At 40.0% G+C, this 18,281-nt stretch overlaps 1 protein-coding gene across 1 annotated transcript in view; it reads left to right on the top strand.

Moving 5' to 3' along the window:
- The window catches only part of LOC128703087 (carbohydrate sulfotransferase 11-like), a 237,080-nt gene that overhangs the window by 133,843 nt on the left and 84,956 nt on the right, over positions 1 to 18,281 (top strand). Inside the window, exon 4 of the mRNA XM_070103663.1 lies at positions 16,633 to 16,757. Within this exon, the coding sequence (XP_069959764.1) occupies positions 16,633 to 16,757 (125 nt within the window). The remainder of the gene's footprint in view (positions 1 to 16,632; positions 16,758 to 18,281) is intronic.

Here is an 18,281-nt window from a genome sequence, read left to right on the forward strand (position 1 = left end):
ACTCAAGCTTGTCTGACACACTCAAGCTTGTCTGACACACTCAAGCTTCTCTGACACACTCAAGCTTGTCTGACACACTCAAGCTTCTCTGACACACTCAAGCTTCTCTGACACACTCAAACTTCGCTGGCACACTCAAGCTTCTTAGACACACTCAGAGCCTCACACTCTTCATATTAGTTTTCTTTATGTAACAGTATAATAAATCTAATGTTCTTCAGTTGTTTACTTCACCTTTTAATTTTTTTTTTGGTTTGAAGTTTGTTATAATAAATGAATTACGAGATGACATTTAAATTTTGTTCCTATGGGTGAAAAAATTTTCGCAACAAAAAATATTACCTAATTTACAGTTTAAGTCAATATGTATATAAGGTCGAGATCCATTTATCACCTATAATCCTCCCCCCCCCCCGCCCACCAAAAAAATAAAAACTCTTGAATTATTGATTTGGTGTTGAATAAGTGACATAATAATCCATGAATAAGTTGACTTGCTAGCAGGTGAAGTGAAGATAACTTATGTATGACGAAACATCTCAGTTTTTAAAGTGGTGGAGTGGTAAGCCAGTGGAAGGCCTCGGACAGGTGACCAAAAGCTCCAGTTGTGAGTCATCATATGACTGAGACTAGTGTCAGCAAACACTTGTTCTGTTTACTGTGAAATCCTGTCTTGTTTCCTATCTAGTTTTACCTAACCTAACCTAACCTAACTTAACCTAACCTAACCTAACTTAACCTAACCAAACCTAACTTTACCTAACCTAACCCAACCTTACTTAACTTAACCTAACCTAACTTAACCTAACCAAACCTAACTTAACCTAACCTAACCTAACCTAACCTAACCTAACCTAACCTAACCTAACCTAACCTAACCTGACCTAACTTAACCTAACCTAACTTAACCTAACCTAACCTAACTTAACCTAACCAAACCTAACTTTACCTAACCTAACCTAACCTAACCTAACCTAACCTAACCTAACCTAACCTAGCCTAAGCTGACCTAACTTAACCTAACCTAACCTAACCTAACCTAACCTAACCTAACCTAACCTAACCTAACCTGACCTAACTTAACCTAACCAAACCTAACCTAACTTAACCTAACCTAACTTAACCTAACCTAACCTAACCTAACCTAACCTAACCTAACCTAGCCTAACCTAACCTAACCTAACCTAGCCTAACCTGACCTAACTTAACCTAACCTAACCTAGCCTAACCTGACCTAACTTAACCTAACCAAACCTAACCTAACCTAACCTAACCTAACCTAACCTAACCTAACCTAACCTAGCCTAACCTAACCTAACCTAACCTAACCTAGCCTAACCTGACCTAACTTAACCTAACCTAACCTAACCTAACCTAACCTAACCTAACCTAACCTAACCTGACCTAACCTCACCTAACCTAACCTAACCTAACGTGACCTAACCTTACCTAACCTAACCAAACCTAACCTAACCTAATCTAGCCTAACCTGACCTAACTTAACGGGACATAACCTAACCTAACCTAACCTAAACTAATATAAACTAACCTGACCTAACCCAACCTAACCTAACCTAACTTAACCTAACCAAACCTAACTTCACCTAACCTAACCTAACCTTACTTAACCTAACCTAACATAACCTAACTTAACCTAACCTAACTTAACCTAACCTAACTTAAACTAATCTAACATAACCTAACCTAACCTAACCTAACCTAACCTAACCTAACCTAACCTAGCCTAACCTGACCTAACTTAACCTAACCTGACCTAACTTAACCTAACCTAACCTAACCTAACCTAACCTAACCTAACCTAGCCTAACCTGACCTAACTTAACCTAACCTAACCTAACCAAACCTAACCTAACCTAACCTAACCTAACCTAACCTAACCTAACCTAACCTGACCTAACTTAACCTAACCTAACCTAACCTAACCTAACCTAACCTAACCTAACCTAACCTAACCTAACCTGACCTATCTTAACCTAACCTGACCTAACTTAACCTAACCAAACCTAACTTTACCTAACCTAACCTAACCTTACTTAACCTAACCCAACATAACCTAACTTAACCTAACCTAACTTAACCTAACCTAACTTAAACTAATCTAACATAACCTAACCTAACCTAACCTAACCTAACCTAACCTAACCTAACCTAACCTAACCTAGCCTAACCTAGCCTAACCTAAAATAGGCTAACCTAACTTAACCTAATCTAACATAACCTAACCTAACCAAACCTAGCCTAACCTAGCCTAACCTAACCTAGCCTAACCTAACCTAACCTAACATAATTAACCTAATCTAACTTAATTTAACCTAACCTAACCTAACCTAACCTACCTTTACCTAGCCTAACCTAACCTAACCTAACTTAACTTAACCTAACCTAACCTAACCTAGCCTAACCTAACCTAACCTAACCTAACTTAACCTAACCTAACCTAACCAAACCTAGCCTAACCTACCTTTACCTAGCCTAACCTAACCTAACCTAACCTAGCCTAACCTAACCTAACCTAACCTAACTTAACCTAACCTAAACTAACCTAACCTAGCCTAACCTAACCTAACCTAACTTAACCTAACCTAACCTAACCTAACCTAACCTAACCTACCTTTACCTAGCCTAACCTAACCTAACCTAACTTAACTTAACCTAACCTAACCTAACCTAGCCTAACCTAACTTAACCTAACCTAACCAAACCTAGCCTAACCTAACCTAACCTAACCTAACCTAGCCTAACCTAACCTAACCTAACCTAACCTAACTTAACCTAACCTAACCTAACCAAACCTAGCCTAACCTAACCTAACCTAACCTAACCTAGCCTAACCTAACCTAGCCTAACCTAACCTAGCCTAACCTATCCTAAAATAACCTAACCTAGCCTAGCCTAACCTAACCTAACCTAACATAACATAACCTAACCTATCCTAACCTAGCCTAACCTAACCTAACCTAACCTAACCTAACCTAACCTAGCCTAACCTAACCTATCCTAACCTAACCTAACCTGACATAACAACATAAGAAAGAAGGAACACTGCAACAGGCCTACTGACCCATGCGGAGCAGGTCCATGTCCCCCCCGGATTAGACCAATGACCCCCCCCCCGGATTAGCCCAATGACCCACCCAGTCTGGTCATCTCCACTCAAGGATGGAGCACTGCACCAGACCCAGCACCATAAGCTAGTCAGGTCCAACTCACACCCACCCACACCCACTCATGTATTTATCTAACCTATTTTTAAAACTACACAACGTTTTAGCCTGAATAACTGTACTCGGGAGTTTGTTCCACTCATCCACAACTCTATTATCAAACCAGTGCTTTCCTATATCCTTCCTGAATCTGAATTTTTCCAACTTGAAACCATTGCTGCGAGTCCTGTCTTGGCTGGAAATTTTCAGTATGCTATTTACATCCTCTTTATTTATTCCTGTTTTCCATTTATACACCTTGAACATATCCCCCATAATTCTACGCCTTTCTAGAAAGTGCAGATTCAGGGTCCTCAGTCTATCTGTTGAGAAATGGTTTACCAGCTAAGATATAATTTATAATTTTAAATATAGGGAACACTTAGCTGATAAAAGACAGCAAATCGTCTACACAGCCGCCCCTGCAGACGAGGTCTTCAATTGTTGTCATGATCATCTCTCAACAGGCTGTAATAGATCATATTATGTAAACAATAAATTACCCTAGGGAGTGTTATGTCAGCATATTTCATTCACTGATTGCTGACAAACTTACGTGTGTGGACTCAAAGGTCCGCATATCACCGGGGTTTATGATAAGTGACTAACTCACACTTTATACTCAACTGTGCAGCCAATAGTAGTACATCACGAGTTAGAACACTTACCTGGGTATATGTATCTGACCCGTAATTACGCCCGGATATCCGTTGAGTTGATTGAAGAATAGTGTTCTTTGAAGAATGTTGCACTACATTCTGTTGGATCGCAACACTCATTGTTACACTGTTCATCAATAATTGTTCACACAATATCACTAAGAAGTTGATCACACTTCTCTGTAAGTGTTTATCGTGTTTTGTGAGACACTTTGTTCACACTAACGCACAGATCGTTCTTTGTTGGTTATCCTGCGTCAGTGTCACTCTTAGTCGAGTCAAAAGAAATCTGAAGATGCCACAACGCCCCATGCTGTCACTGCCCCCAGCACAAAGGAAAAGCTGATCTAGTACTTTTTGCTTCCTTGCCACTTCCTCCATGAAGCAAAGCAGAATGCTTGATTCTTGCTGTCTTAAGCATAGACAACAATGTACACTATCTTTATCATAGTAATAAAGTGGGAGCATGATTTTCCTTATTTGTCCTGCTAAGGTAAGAAATGGACTGTCTCTTATTAAAATACACTTTGCAACACTGGAGTCTTGCACTGAGCGGCGGTCGCCTGACCACACGTTGCATACTGGTACTGCATCTGGGATCAATTACTCGCTGTAGCAGTAAACAAGACACTTGCCCCTTCTGAGAGGGCTGGGCCCCTCAGGGCTGAAAGGGGCTGAAAGGGCCTGATACCCCCCTCCTGGAGAAAATTTCTCCACACTGGGGGGCGGCAGAGGTTCGCTGCAGGTGAACTATTCATCACTTAACATTAGTTTGATTTTCTCACTCGCCACCACTGCTGCTTGTCTTTTCTGAACAGCTTTAGTCTGTGTGATTTCTGGAGAATCACTAATTTTGTTTTCAACACTGTGTAATTCTAATGGCACTAGTTTATTTATTGTCCGCTTATTCACTACACCATTGTTTAAAACATCAACTATCCTGATGATTCCATTTGCATCAGGATATATGGTCACAATTTTTCCAAGTGGCCATTGGGACCTCGGACCATCACTGTCGATAATCACTATGTCACCAGGTCTTAAGGACTTATGATTTTCAGGAACACCAGCTCCATAGAAGTGTTCTCTCAATGAGGTGAGATAGTCTTCTCGCCAAATTTTCTCCCAACGTTCAATCACTTTATTAAAGTGTTTGAATTTACGTCTGAGTTGCTCAGGTTCGAAATAAGTAGGATCCTCTATGATTTCTTTATCATTCATGGGAGGAACAGGTTCGAGCCTTCTGCCATGGAGTAAATGAGATGGACTTAACACTTCTAAATTGTCTAGATCATCGGTAACGTAAGTTAGAGGTCTGTTGTTAACTCTATTTTCTATTTCAGTTACAACTGTACGGAATTCTTCTGAGTCTATTCTCTGACGATGAAGAGTTTTCCTTAAACTACGTTTTACAATGCCGATCATTCTTTCATAAAATCCGCCGTGCCATGGAGATTTAGGAGGAATGTATCTCCAACGACAACTGCGTTGATTCAGCATCTGTTGTACCTCTGGTTGATCAAAGATCTTGCTTATATAAGCAGCACCAGCAACAAAGTTCGTTGCATTATCTGAAATCATCAGTCTGGGACATGCCCTTCTGGCTGCAAACCTTCTGAATAATTTGATAAAGGTTTCAGCAGACATGTCAGTGGCTACTTCTAGATGTACTGCTCTAGTTGTAGCACAAGTGAACAAACAGATGTACACCTTGATGGGAACTTTGTCAACTGTTTTGGTTAAAATTATTGGTCCAGCGTAATCTACACCTGTCACCTCAAATGGAGTGACATGACAAACTCTTTCAGAGGGATATGGAGGTGGACCTGGATACTGACATACTCGCATATCGTAGTGACGACAAGTAATACAGTCCTTTATTTGTTTTTTCACACTTTGTCGACCTTGAGGTATCCAGTAGGATTGTCGTATATGACAAAGTGTGTCAGCTATCCCACCATGTAACACGTTACTGTGGGCGTTTTGCACAATCAGTTTTGTTAGCCAATGATTCTTGGGGATCAATATTGGATGTATGGCTTCTTTAGGTAGTGAAGAATTATGAATTCTTCCTCGACATCTTATAATCTTTTCTGAGTCGAGATAAAGTCCTAAAGAATTAATCATAACAGGTTTCTTTGGGGATTTATTTTGTGTTTCTAGAAATTTATATTCTGTAGAGAAAACATCTTTCTGTATTAGTTTCACCCAGTATTTAGTGGGTTCAAGACATTCATAATCAGGTTTTATTCCTTTAATGAATTTAAAGACAAGAGCTGTAACTCTTAAGAGTTTACCCAAAGATGAGTATTTAGATCCATCAATGACTCTTTCTGTTGTGTCTGCAGTATTTACACAACTTATTTCTGCTGTGTTCAAGCAGACTGTTTCTTCTGGCATAATATGAGCTTTTTGCTGAGGCCAGTTATTTTCATTAGAGAGCCAGTTCGGTCCGTGGAGCCATAATTTATTATCCGCAAATTTCTTGAGTGGGACACCACGTGACAACATGTCAGCTGGATTCTCTTGGGTAGAGACGTGAAGAAAGAGATAATCTCTCTGCATCTCTTTTATTTCTGCTACTCTGTTCTGTACATAGACCAACTTACTCTTATTATTTCTTAACCACTGGAGAACTGCCTCATTATCACTCCAGATCACGGTTTTTTCAATAGTGAGATGATCAAGTACTTTGTTGAGATAGACAGCTAATTTTGTACCTACATAGAGTGCTGTCAGTTCCAATTGTGGTACTGTTCTGACCTTCAAGGTTGCTACCCTGGCCTTTGAAGTAATTAGTGTACTTCCTTCAGCATTACTCATGTAAGCTACAGCGCCATAACCTCTGGTTGACGCATCACAGAACACATGTAATGTGTAATTGTTTCCCTCTTGACCTATTTGTCTGGGAAATTTAATTTGATGAAGTTGTTTAAACTCCTTGGATATTTCATCCCATGCTTGACTCATTTCTAGAGGCAAGTTCTCGCCCCATCCAATTTTGAGTTTCCATGCATCTTGCATAAGCATTTTACCCTTTATGGTAATTGGTGAGACGAGTCCTAGAGGATCAAAACATTGTGATACCTCTGACAGTAAACTACGTTTAGTGAGTGGACTGCATGATTTATTATTTATCTTTTTGAGACTCAAAGTATCTTCCTGTGTGTTCCAATTAAGTTCCAGCATATTGTTGCAATCAGGAATTTCAGTTTCAGGGAAATCTTCTTTGATAAGTTCCCTTAATTGCTTTAAATTTGTATTCCACATCCTTAGAGGCATATTTGCTTCTTTCATCTCCTTGTTAGCTTCTTTGTATAAGGATTTCAAATCCTCCTCTTTATTCACAGTACCTTGAAGATTGTCCACATAGAAACTTTTCTTTAAGATTTCTTTGAAGGGACTTTCAGATTTCTTCAAATGTGTATTTAGAGTAGCTTCTAGTAAGAATGGAGAGGATGTTGCACCAAATAATACTGATTTGAAACGATAAGTTTTCACAGGACTTTGAGGATCATGTGGATTTTCAGGCCACAAAAATCGAGTATAATCTTTATCTATTTCTTGTAGTCCTACTCTTAAGAAAGCTTTGGAAATATCAGCCGTGTAGGCATATGGGTTTGTGCGAAATTTCATAAGCACGTCTCCAAGCTTCTCAGTTAGTGAGGGTCCGGTCATCAGACAGTCATTAAGACTTGCTACATCTTTATTTGCACGTGCGCTGCAATTATATACAACACGTAGTGGAGTGGTTTCAGAATCTTTTCTGACTCCATGGTGCGGGAGATAATGAGCTTCTGTCTTCAACTTATTTTCGACTATTTCGTCAATGAATTTATTGTCCAACTGTTCTTGTATGATATTACCATAGACAGTCAGTAGCTCTGGATTCTTCCTGAGCTCATGTATTTGTGCTTTCATTTGTCCGAAAGCCATGCGATAATTGCTAGGCAGATGTGGTGGATTTAATTTCCATGGTAACCTAACCCAATACTGTCCATCTTTATATTTGACAGTGTCCAAATATTGGTTATAAGTCTGAGACTCTTGTGGACTTGGTTTATTTACATCAATACCTATCACATCTAAATCCCACAACTTATCAACTGGTTCATTCATTTCTTCCAGTAATGATAATTTTTGCTGTGGTACATGATCAGTGGTTATTCTCGTAACTAGTACATTTTCCACTGAATCAATATCAGCTTCTTTCCCACTTTGAGAGGGAATGGGACCACATATCATGTGGCCTCCTGCTGTTTTCAGCAAGTGAACATCATGTTTACTTACTATATTTTGCACAAAACAGTGATAGTAATCACTTCCAATGATTAAATCAATTGGACTAATTGTGTCCGTCTGTATGTCAGGACAGGCTAACTTGACCTTAGCTGCGTTCAGTGCTGCAACTGTTTCTTTTAATCCCTGGATCTGCACAGACTTAGGCAAATCATCTACTACCACAGCTTCTACTGTCTTTTTCCTGTTTCCTAGACCAACAGTGATTCTGGCTAGATCATATGTCTGTTTACCAGAATTGTGGAAAAAACCAGCTATATCTAACTGTATTTTGGCATAGGGTTGTTTATTCAGTTTCTGCAACACTGTTCTTCTTATGAAGGACCTTTGTGAGCCTTGATCAAATAGTGTTAGCACATTGGTTTTGTGTAATTTATTAGATAACTCAACTCGAGCTATCGGGAGAGCAGTTGCTTTAAACTTATCTCTCACATTTAATGCTGTTGCTTGTTGACTTCCTGATTCTGTGGAAGTCTTCTGTTGTTCAGCAAAAGTATTTGGGCATAATGCTGTATGATGCATACCCTTGCATTTAAAACACTTCTTCAGTGAGCATTTACCTCCCTTGTGTTCACCTAAACACTTGATGCACCTTTTCAGCTGATGAACACGTTGTTTACGTGCCTCCATTGATGTGTATTGACTACAATACTGTGCCCAGTGTGTTCCATCACAAAGTACACATTTTGGAGTACGTTTATGTGTGACAGTTTGTTTACTGTCTGTTGCATTCACAGCTTGATAAATGCCTATATGGGATTTCCCATTATGTGGTTCAGTGGGAGTAGGTATACTCTTTTTATACTGAGTTGAAGGTTTATTATCCACAGGATTTGTGGATTTTTCATCTTGTCTCGTTGCTTGCATGCATGAAACTATTGTTTGTAAACCATTGCTAATTTCCTCACAAGTGAAATAGCGTTTATTGAACATAATATTTAATCGTTCAATAGTTTGTGGTGACAACTTATCTTGTACAATACCACTGATAAACCAATCACATTGTCTTAGGTCATATTTAGCATCTAGAGATCTGAGACTATTGTCTAATGTGATTCTAAATGCCTGTAAGTCTGAAAAACAATGTTTGGGTGGCTTCAAGCTTGATATTAAGACTGCATGTCTAACTCTAGCCTTGTCAGCATCAAAGTAATTGTCTGCTAAGACACGTAAGGCTATTTGATAATTACCTTTAACCACCGGAAATGACTTAATCAGTTCATAGGGTTCTCCCTTCACAAGACATTTAAGATAATTGAACTTAGCAATCTCATCTATGTCAGTTCGTGAATTTACTATGGATTGAAAACCACTAATGAATTCTTCATAATTATGACCTTGGAAAATAGGTAATGACAATGTAGGTAAGCTTGGTAATGGGACACTTGTTGTTGTTACAGGTGTAACAGGTGTTTGACCACTAATTACAGTAGGTCTCTGTGACAGAGTTTTGCGGCAGATAGCCTGTACTCCTGTCCACCTTAATTGTTGATTACTAAAAGTATCCAAAACATTTTTAATTTCATCCTCAGATGGGTCTGATTCAAGAAATTTTTTTTCATAATGTGTATAGTCTGAATTAATTATTTCCAGACGTTGTGTAAGTAATTTAAGTTTGACCTCAAGATCATCAAAATCTATGTTTGTATCTTGAGTTAATCCTAGACAGACTGAAATTAGATTTTCTAATTGTGTAATCTTAGTCTGTAAAGGCTGAAACTGAGTTTTCAAACAAACCATTTTAATGGTATACTGAAAATTCTAGCACCACACTTAGAGTGTTTAAAAAACACTGTACTGCTATAAACAGCTGAGTTTTTGTCATGGTTAAGTCAGCAATAATCGAGTCAGACACTACTGACCCACTAAGCTTAACCTCAGGGTCAATGACCATGAAGGGTACAGAGTACATATGGCTGGTGTTTATGGCTTGTGTGCTGTGTCAGCCTGACCACGATGATTAATCGTAAATAACGAAGTTATACACTTCATTCACTATACACTATAAATGTCACTGTATAACTGTAAATCACACATGAATATTACTTACACATATATAAATGTCACTTAATATATATATGAAAGCTTTACATTTTATATATAAGTTCCTTTAATATAACAGGTATATCTATAAGAAACAAACTTTAACACAATCTTGTCTCTTAATTTCTGTCTATAAACAATATAAACACTATGTGTATATACACTCAGACAAACCGAACATCAGTTGGGTTGTTGTTGTGGTCAGAGTTTCTCGAGCTTGGAGCAGTAGATGCCGGGTGCTATCCCCTGTTTTCTTGTTGGGTGAGTCACCCAGCTCCCGTTTTCTTTGGGTGAACGCTGGGTGAGCGCCCGTTTTCTTTTGGTTGCCCATTCTCTGTGATTGAGTCTGGAGGGACTCATTTGTACTGATTATATTGTAAAACACTAGTTTTACAGCTTTTTTCGAAGGACCTTGGCTCGTAGGTTATTTGTACACTGTAGTACAAAGTATTTGGACCACAGTGTGGCCTTTATCCGGTTCGAGCACGACCAAAATGTTGAGAAATGGTTTACCAGCTAAGATATAATTTATAATTTTAAATATAGGTAACACTTAGCTGATAAAAGACAGCAAATCGTCTACACAGCCGCCCCTGCAGACGAGGTCTTCAATTGTTGTCATGATCATCTCTCAACAGGCTGTAATAGATCATATTATGTAAACAATAAATTACCCTAGGGGGTGTTATGTCAGCATATTTCATTCACTGATTGCTGACAAACTTACGTGTGTGGACTCAAAGGTCCGCATATCACCGGGGTATATGATAAGTGACTAACTCACGATTTTATACTCAACTGCACAGTCAATAGTAGTACATCACGAGTTAGAATACTTACCTGGGTATATGTATCTGACCCGTAATTACGTCCGGATATCAGTTGAGTTGATTGAAGAATAGTGTTCTTTGAAGAATGTCGCACTACACTCTGTTGGATCGCAACACTCGTTGTTACACTGTTCATCAATAATTGTTCACACAATATCACTAAGAAGTTGATCACACTTCTCTGTAAGTGTTTATCGTGTTTTGTGAGACACTTTGTTCACACTAACGCACAGATCGTTCTTTGTTGGTTATCCTGGCGTCAGTGTCACTCTCAGTAGAGTCAAAAGTAATCTGAAGACGCCACAACGCCCCATGCTGTCACTGCCCCCAGCACAAAGGAAAAGCTGACCTAGTACTTTTTGCTACCTTGCCACTTCCTCCATGAAGCAAAGCAGAATGCTTGATTCTTGCTGTCTTAAGCATAGACAACAATGTATACTATCTTTATCATAGTAATAAAGTGGGAGCAGGATTTTCCTTAATTGTCCTGCTAAGGTAAGAAATAGACTGTCTCTTATTAAAATACACTTTGCGACACTGGAGTCTTGCACGGAGCGGCGGTCGCCTGACCACACGTTGCATACTGGTACTGCATCTGGGATCAATTACTCACTGTAGCAGTAAACAAGACACTTGCCCCATCTGAGAGGGCTGGGCCTCTCAGGGCTGAAAGGGGCTGAAAGGGGCTGATATGACCCTCCTGGAGAAAATTTCTCCACACTATCCTCATAGGGAAGATTTCTGATACATGGGATCAACTTTGTCATCCTCCTTTGTACGTTTTCCAGAGCATTTATATCCATTATGTAATACGGTGACCAGAACTGAGAAGCATAACCTAAATGAGGCCTAACCAAAGATATATAGAGCTGAAGAACAACCTAAGGACTTCTATTATTTATACTTCTAGATATGAAGCTAAGAATTCTGTTAGGTTTATTGCGAACACTAATGCACTGTTGTCTTGGTTTTAGGTTACTGCTAACCAGAACTCCTAAAACCTTCTCGCAATCAGTAGTATTAAGATCTACATAATTTAGTTTATATGTGGCATGGTTATTTTCTGTCCAACATTTAGAACTTTGCATTTGTCTATATTAAACTGCATCTGTCACTTCTCCGATCATTGTATCAGTCTATTCAAATCATCCTGGAGTGCTCTAGTGTCCTCATTAGAATGAATTGGACGGCCTATTTTGGTGTCATCAGCAAATTTGCTTATGTCGCTATTTATTCCTTCATCTATGTCGTTTATGTAAATTGTGAACAACAACTGACCCAACACTGACCCCTGAGGAACACCGCTTGTGACGTGCCCCCATTCTGATTTCTCCCCATTTATGCAAACTCTGTGCTGTCTATTTGTCAGCCATGCCTCTCCCCAGGAAAAAAATTTCTCCTCCTATTCCGTGTGCCTTAATTTTCCTCAATAGCCTCTGGTGTGGAACTCTATTGAAAGCCTTACTGAAGTCCATATACACAATATCATATTCATTACCAAGATCTACCTCCTCAAACACCTTAGTGAAAAATGTTAGTAAATTCGTAAGACAGGAACGCCCCTTTGTAAAACCGTGTTGAGATTCATTAATCAATCTGTGCCTGTCAAGATGGCTATGAATTGCTTCGGCAATTATTGATTCCATAAATTTTTCCATTATGGATGTAAGGTTTATTGGTCTATAGTCCGAAGCTAGGGACCTGTCACCTGCCATGTAAATACGTATTACATTTGCCATTTTCCACTTATCAGGTACTATGCCAGTTTGTAGTGATATGTTAAAAAGATTAGCCAAAGGTGTGCTAAGATCCTCTTTATATTCCTTTAACACCTTTGCAAACAGTTCATCAGGGCCTGGGGATTTCTTAGGTTTTAGTTTCTCTATTTGTCTGAGGTCCATGTCACTAGTTACCGCAATCGTGCATAGTTTATTGTCGTCCTGTTCAACATAATCTATTATTTCAGGAATAACACTAGTATTTTCCTGGTAAAAACTGAGAGGGAGTAGGTATTGAGAATTTTACACATATCCTTATCACTATCAGTGATCTGACCAGAGTTACTCTTAAGTGGGCCAGTCTTGTCCCTAATCTTAGTTCTGTACTTGAAAGAACCTTTTTGGGTTAGTCTTTGAATCCCTGGCAACCTTAGCCTCATAATCTCTTTTTGCTTTTCTTATTCCTTTCTTTATTTCTCTCTTTAATTGAATATATTGATTTCTTAACTGCCCATCCCCTCATTTGATATGAAAATATATGCCTCTCTTTTGACTAATGAGATGTTTCAATCTATTGTTCATCCATTTTGGATCATTCTTGTTAGATCTAATTTTCCTGCTCGGAACAAAAGTTGTCTGGGCAGCTAGAACTATGCTCTGAAAAACGTCATATTGGCAACCAAGATCACCTACCTGACCCATAGTCAGGACATCCCAATTTAGCCCACCCAGGTAATTTTTCAGTCCCATCAAGTCGGCCAAGCGAAAATCTGGGACAGCGACTTGATTGCAGTTATCTGGGTGATTCCATGATATATTGAAACTAAGTGATTTGTGATCACCTTCCCCAAGCTCATCATTAACCTCAAGATTATTAATTAGTGAATCTTTGTTGGCAAGAACCAAGTCAAGCAGATTGTTTCCTCTAGTTGGTTCTGTCACAACCTATTCTAAAAAGCAATCCTGAACCGTATCAAGAAAGTCACCAGACTCAATATTTCCTGTCATATTGTTCCAATCAATTTGTCTAAAGTTAAAATCTCCCATTATCACATTTTCATATCTAGACGCCTTATGAGTTTCGTCCCATAACAGCTTACTGCACTCCCTATCAAGGTTTGGGGGCCTATAAATCACACCCAGAATTAATTTGTCACGTCCTTCGAGAAACTGTAGCCAAACAGATTCTGTGTTCGATGTTTCTAATCTTATATCATGTCTAAGACAACAATTTAAATTTTCTCTGACATACATCGCCACTCCCATCACCCTTCCTGTTGACCCTGTCATTGTGGAATAGTTTATAACCCTCTATGTTGCATTCAGAAGGCATTTCTCTATCTTTCAGGTTGAACCAGGTCTCAAATATAGCAATAATATCTATATTACCTACACTTGCAGGTAATTTTAGCTCATCTATCTTATTTCTTAGACTCCTACTATTTGTATAGTAAACCTTAAGGGAGCTAGTCACTCGTTGCCCTCTACTATCTCTCTTTGTTTGTTAATCAATTGATTTGCTTTTACTAGCAACTTTATTTTGAATATTGTCTTTTAAACCTAACCTAACCTAACCTAACCTAACCTGACCTAACGTAACCTGACCTAACCTAACCTAATCTAACCTAACAAAACCTAACCTAACCTAACCTAACCTAACCTGACCTAACGTAACCTGACCTAACCTAACCTAATCTAACCTAACAAAACCTAACCTAACCTAACCTAACCTAACCTGACCTAACGTAACCTGACCTAACCTAACCTAATCTAACCTAACAAAACCTAACCTAACCTAACCTAACCTAACGTAACCTGACCTAACCTAACCTAATCTAACCTAACAAAACCTAACCTAACCTAACCTAACGTAACCTGACCTAACCTAACCTAACCTAACCTAACCTAACCTAACCTAACCTAACCTAACCTGACCTAACCTAACCTAACCTAACCTAACCTAACCTAACCTAACCTGACCTAACCTAACCTAACCTAACCTAACCTAACCTAACCTAACCTAACCTGACCTGACCTAACCTAACATAACCTAACCTAACCTAGCTTAAAGTAACCTAACCTGACCTTACCTAACAAAACCTAACCTAACCTAGCCTGAACTGACCTGACCTAACCTAACCTAACATAACCTAACCTAAACTAGACACTTATGCAGCATATGGGAATCTTTATTCAGGAAACGTTTCGCCACACAGTGGCTTCATCAGTCCAATACAAAGAGGAAGGCGTAAGGAGAGGAGGAGTATGAGGTAATCAGTCCCTCAGCCTGGAGTCGATGTGTTCAGTCCATCAATCTTGTAGAATGTACAGCATAGGGCCGTAGACGTGGCTTATATACTGTAGTGAGGTGAGGGGAAGCAGGCGGAGGCGGGGTCATAGTGGTACCATCCACTAGTCGAAGTAGGTCTTCGTCCAAAGGTTGAACAAGTGTTGAAGAATTCTTTGTAACAAGATCCCATGATGCTGCAGTGTCTGACAGTTGTGATGAATGGTTTGAAAAACCGACAAGTTGAAGATTGAGACACTTATGCAGCATATGGGAATCTTTATTCAGGAAACGTTTCGCCACACAGTGGCTTCATCAGTCCAATACAAAGAGGAAGGCGTAAGGAGAGGAGGAGTATGAGGTAATCAGTCCCTCAGCCTGGAGTTTACCTGGAGTTTACCTGGAGAGAGTTTCGGGGGTCAACGCCCCCGCGGCCCGGTCTGAGACCAGGCCTCCTGGTGGATCAGAGCCTGATCAACCAGGCTGTTGCTGCTGGCTGCACGCAAACCAACATACGAGCCACAGCCCGGCTGATCCGGAACTGACTTTAGGTGCTTGTCCAGTGCCAGTCGATGTGTTCAGTCCATCAATCTTGTAGAATGTACAGCATAGGGCCGTAGACGTGGCTTATATACTGTAGTGAGGTGAGGTGAAGCAGGCGGAGGCGGGGTCATAGTGGTACCATCCACAACTGGTACCATCACAACTGTCAGACACTGCAGCATCATGGGATCTTGTTACAAAGAATTCTTCAACACTTGTTCAACCTTTGGACGAAGACCTACTTCGACTAGTGGATGGTACCACTATGACCCCGCCTCCGCCTGCTTCACCTCGCCTCACTACAGTATATAAGCCACGTCTACGGCCCTATGCTGTACATTCTACAAGATTGATGGACTGAACACATCGACTCCAGGTTGAGGGACTGATTACCTCATACTCCTCCTCTCCTTACGCCTTCCTCTTTGTATTGGACTGATGAAGCCACTGTGTGGCGAAACGTTTCCTGAATAAAGATTCCCATATGCTGCATAAGTGTCTCAATCTTCAACTTGTCGGTTTTTCAAACCATTCATCACATAACCTAAACTAGCTTAACCTAACCTAACCTAACCTGACATGACCTAACCTAACCTAACCTAACCTAACCTAACCTAACCTAACCTAACCTAACCAAACCTGACCTAACCTAACCTAACCTAACCTGACGTAACCTAAAATATCCTAACCTATCCTAACCAGACCTAACCTAACCTAACCTAAACCTAACCTAGCTTAGCTAACCTAACCTAACCTAACATAACATAACCTAACCTAACCTAACCTAACCTAACCTAGCCTACCCTAGCTAACCTAACATAATCTAGCTAACCTAACCTTGCCAAACCTAACCTAACCTTACCTAACTTAACCTAAAATAGCTAACCTAACCTAACCTACCTAACCTAACCTAACCTAACCTACCTAACCTAACCTAACCGAACCTAACCTAACCTAGCTAACCTAACCTAACCTAAATTAACCTTGCAAAAGCAAATAAAGATCAAGAACCCCCCCCCCCTCTTACAGCCCAAGTATGGAGCGAAACAGGATAAAGTGTACGAGTTATACCCAGGACCTGAGGACCCGCTGGTCAGGACTCAGGTCTTCAAGAACAGTCTTCGTGCCCTTGTTGTCAGACATCCCTTCACCAGGTACTGTACTCATACACTAGGTACTGTACTAGTATACCAAGAACTGTACTAACACAACAGGTACTGTACTAACACACCAGGTATTGTACTAACACACCAGCTATTGTACTAACACAACAGGTACTGTACTAACACAACAGGTACTGTACTAACACAACAGGTACTGTACTAACAAACCAGATACTGTACTAACACACCAGATACTGTACTAACACACCAGGTATTGTACTAACACACCAGGTATTGTACTAACACACCAGGTATTGTACTAACACAAGAGGTACTGTACTAACACAACAGGTACTGTACTAACACAACAGGTATTGTACTAACACAACAGGTACTGTACTAACACAACAGGTACTGTACTAACACACCCAGTACTGTACTAGTATACCAGGTACTGTACTCATAAACCAGGTACCGTACTAGTATACCAGGTACTGTACAAACACACCAGATACTGTACCAATACACCAGGTACTGTTCTAACACACCAAGTACTGTACTAGTATACCAGGTACTGTACTCATAAAGCAGGTACCGTACTAGTAAACTAGGTATTGTACTAACACACCAGGTACTGTACTAACACACCAGGTACTGTACTAACACACCAGGTACTGTACTAACACACCAAGTACTGTACTAACACACCAGTTACTGTACTAACACACCAGGTACTGTACTAACACACCAGGTACTGTACTAACACACCAGGTACTGTACTAACACACCAGGTACTGTACTAACACACCAGGTACTGTACTAACACACCAGGTACCGCACTAGTATACCAGGTACTGTACTAACACACCAGGTACTGTACTAACACACCAGGTACTGTACTAACACACCAGTTACTGTACTAACACACCAGGTACTGTACTAACACACCAGGTACTGTACTAACACACCAGGTACTGTACTAACACACCAGGTACCGCACTAGTATACCAGGTACTGTAATAACAAACCAGGTACTGTACTAACACACCAGGTACTGTACTAACACACCAGTTACTGTACTAACACACCAGGTACTGTACTAACACACCAGTTACTGTACTAACACACCAGGTACTGTACTAACACACCAGGTACTGTACTAACACACCAGGTACTGTACTAACACACCAGGTACTGTACTAACACACCAGGTACTGTACTAACACACCAGGTACTGTACTAACACACCAGGTACTGTACTAACACACCAGGTACTGTACTAACACACCAGGTACTGTACTAACACACCAGGTACTGTACTAACACACCAGGTACTGTACTAACACACCAGGTACTGTACTAACACACCAGGTACTGTACTAACACACCAGGTACTGTACTAACACACCAGGTACTGTACTAACACACCAGGTACTGTACTAACACACCAGGTACTGTACTAACACACCAGGTACTGTACTAACACACCAGGTACTGTACTAACACACCAGGTACTGTACTAACACACCAGGTACTGTACTAACACACCAGGTACTGTACTAACACACCAGGTAC

Source organism: Cherax quadricarinatus, chromosome 86 (genome assembly GCF_038502225.1).
Source record: "Cherax quadricarinatus isolate ZL_2023a chromosome 86, ASM3850222v1, whole genome shotgun sequence".
Taxonomy (NCBI): Eukaryota; Metazoa; Arthropoda; class Malacostraca; order Decapoda; family Parastacidae; genus Cherax; species Cherax quadricarinatus.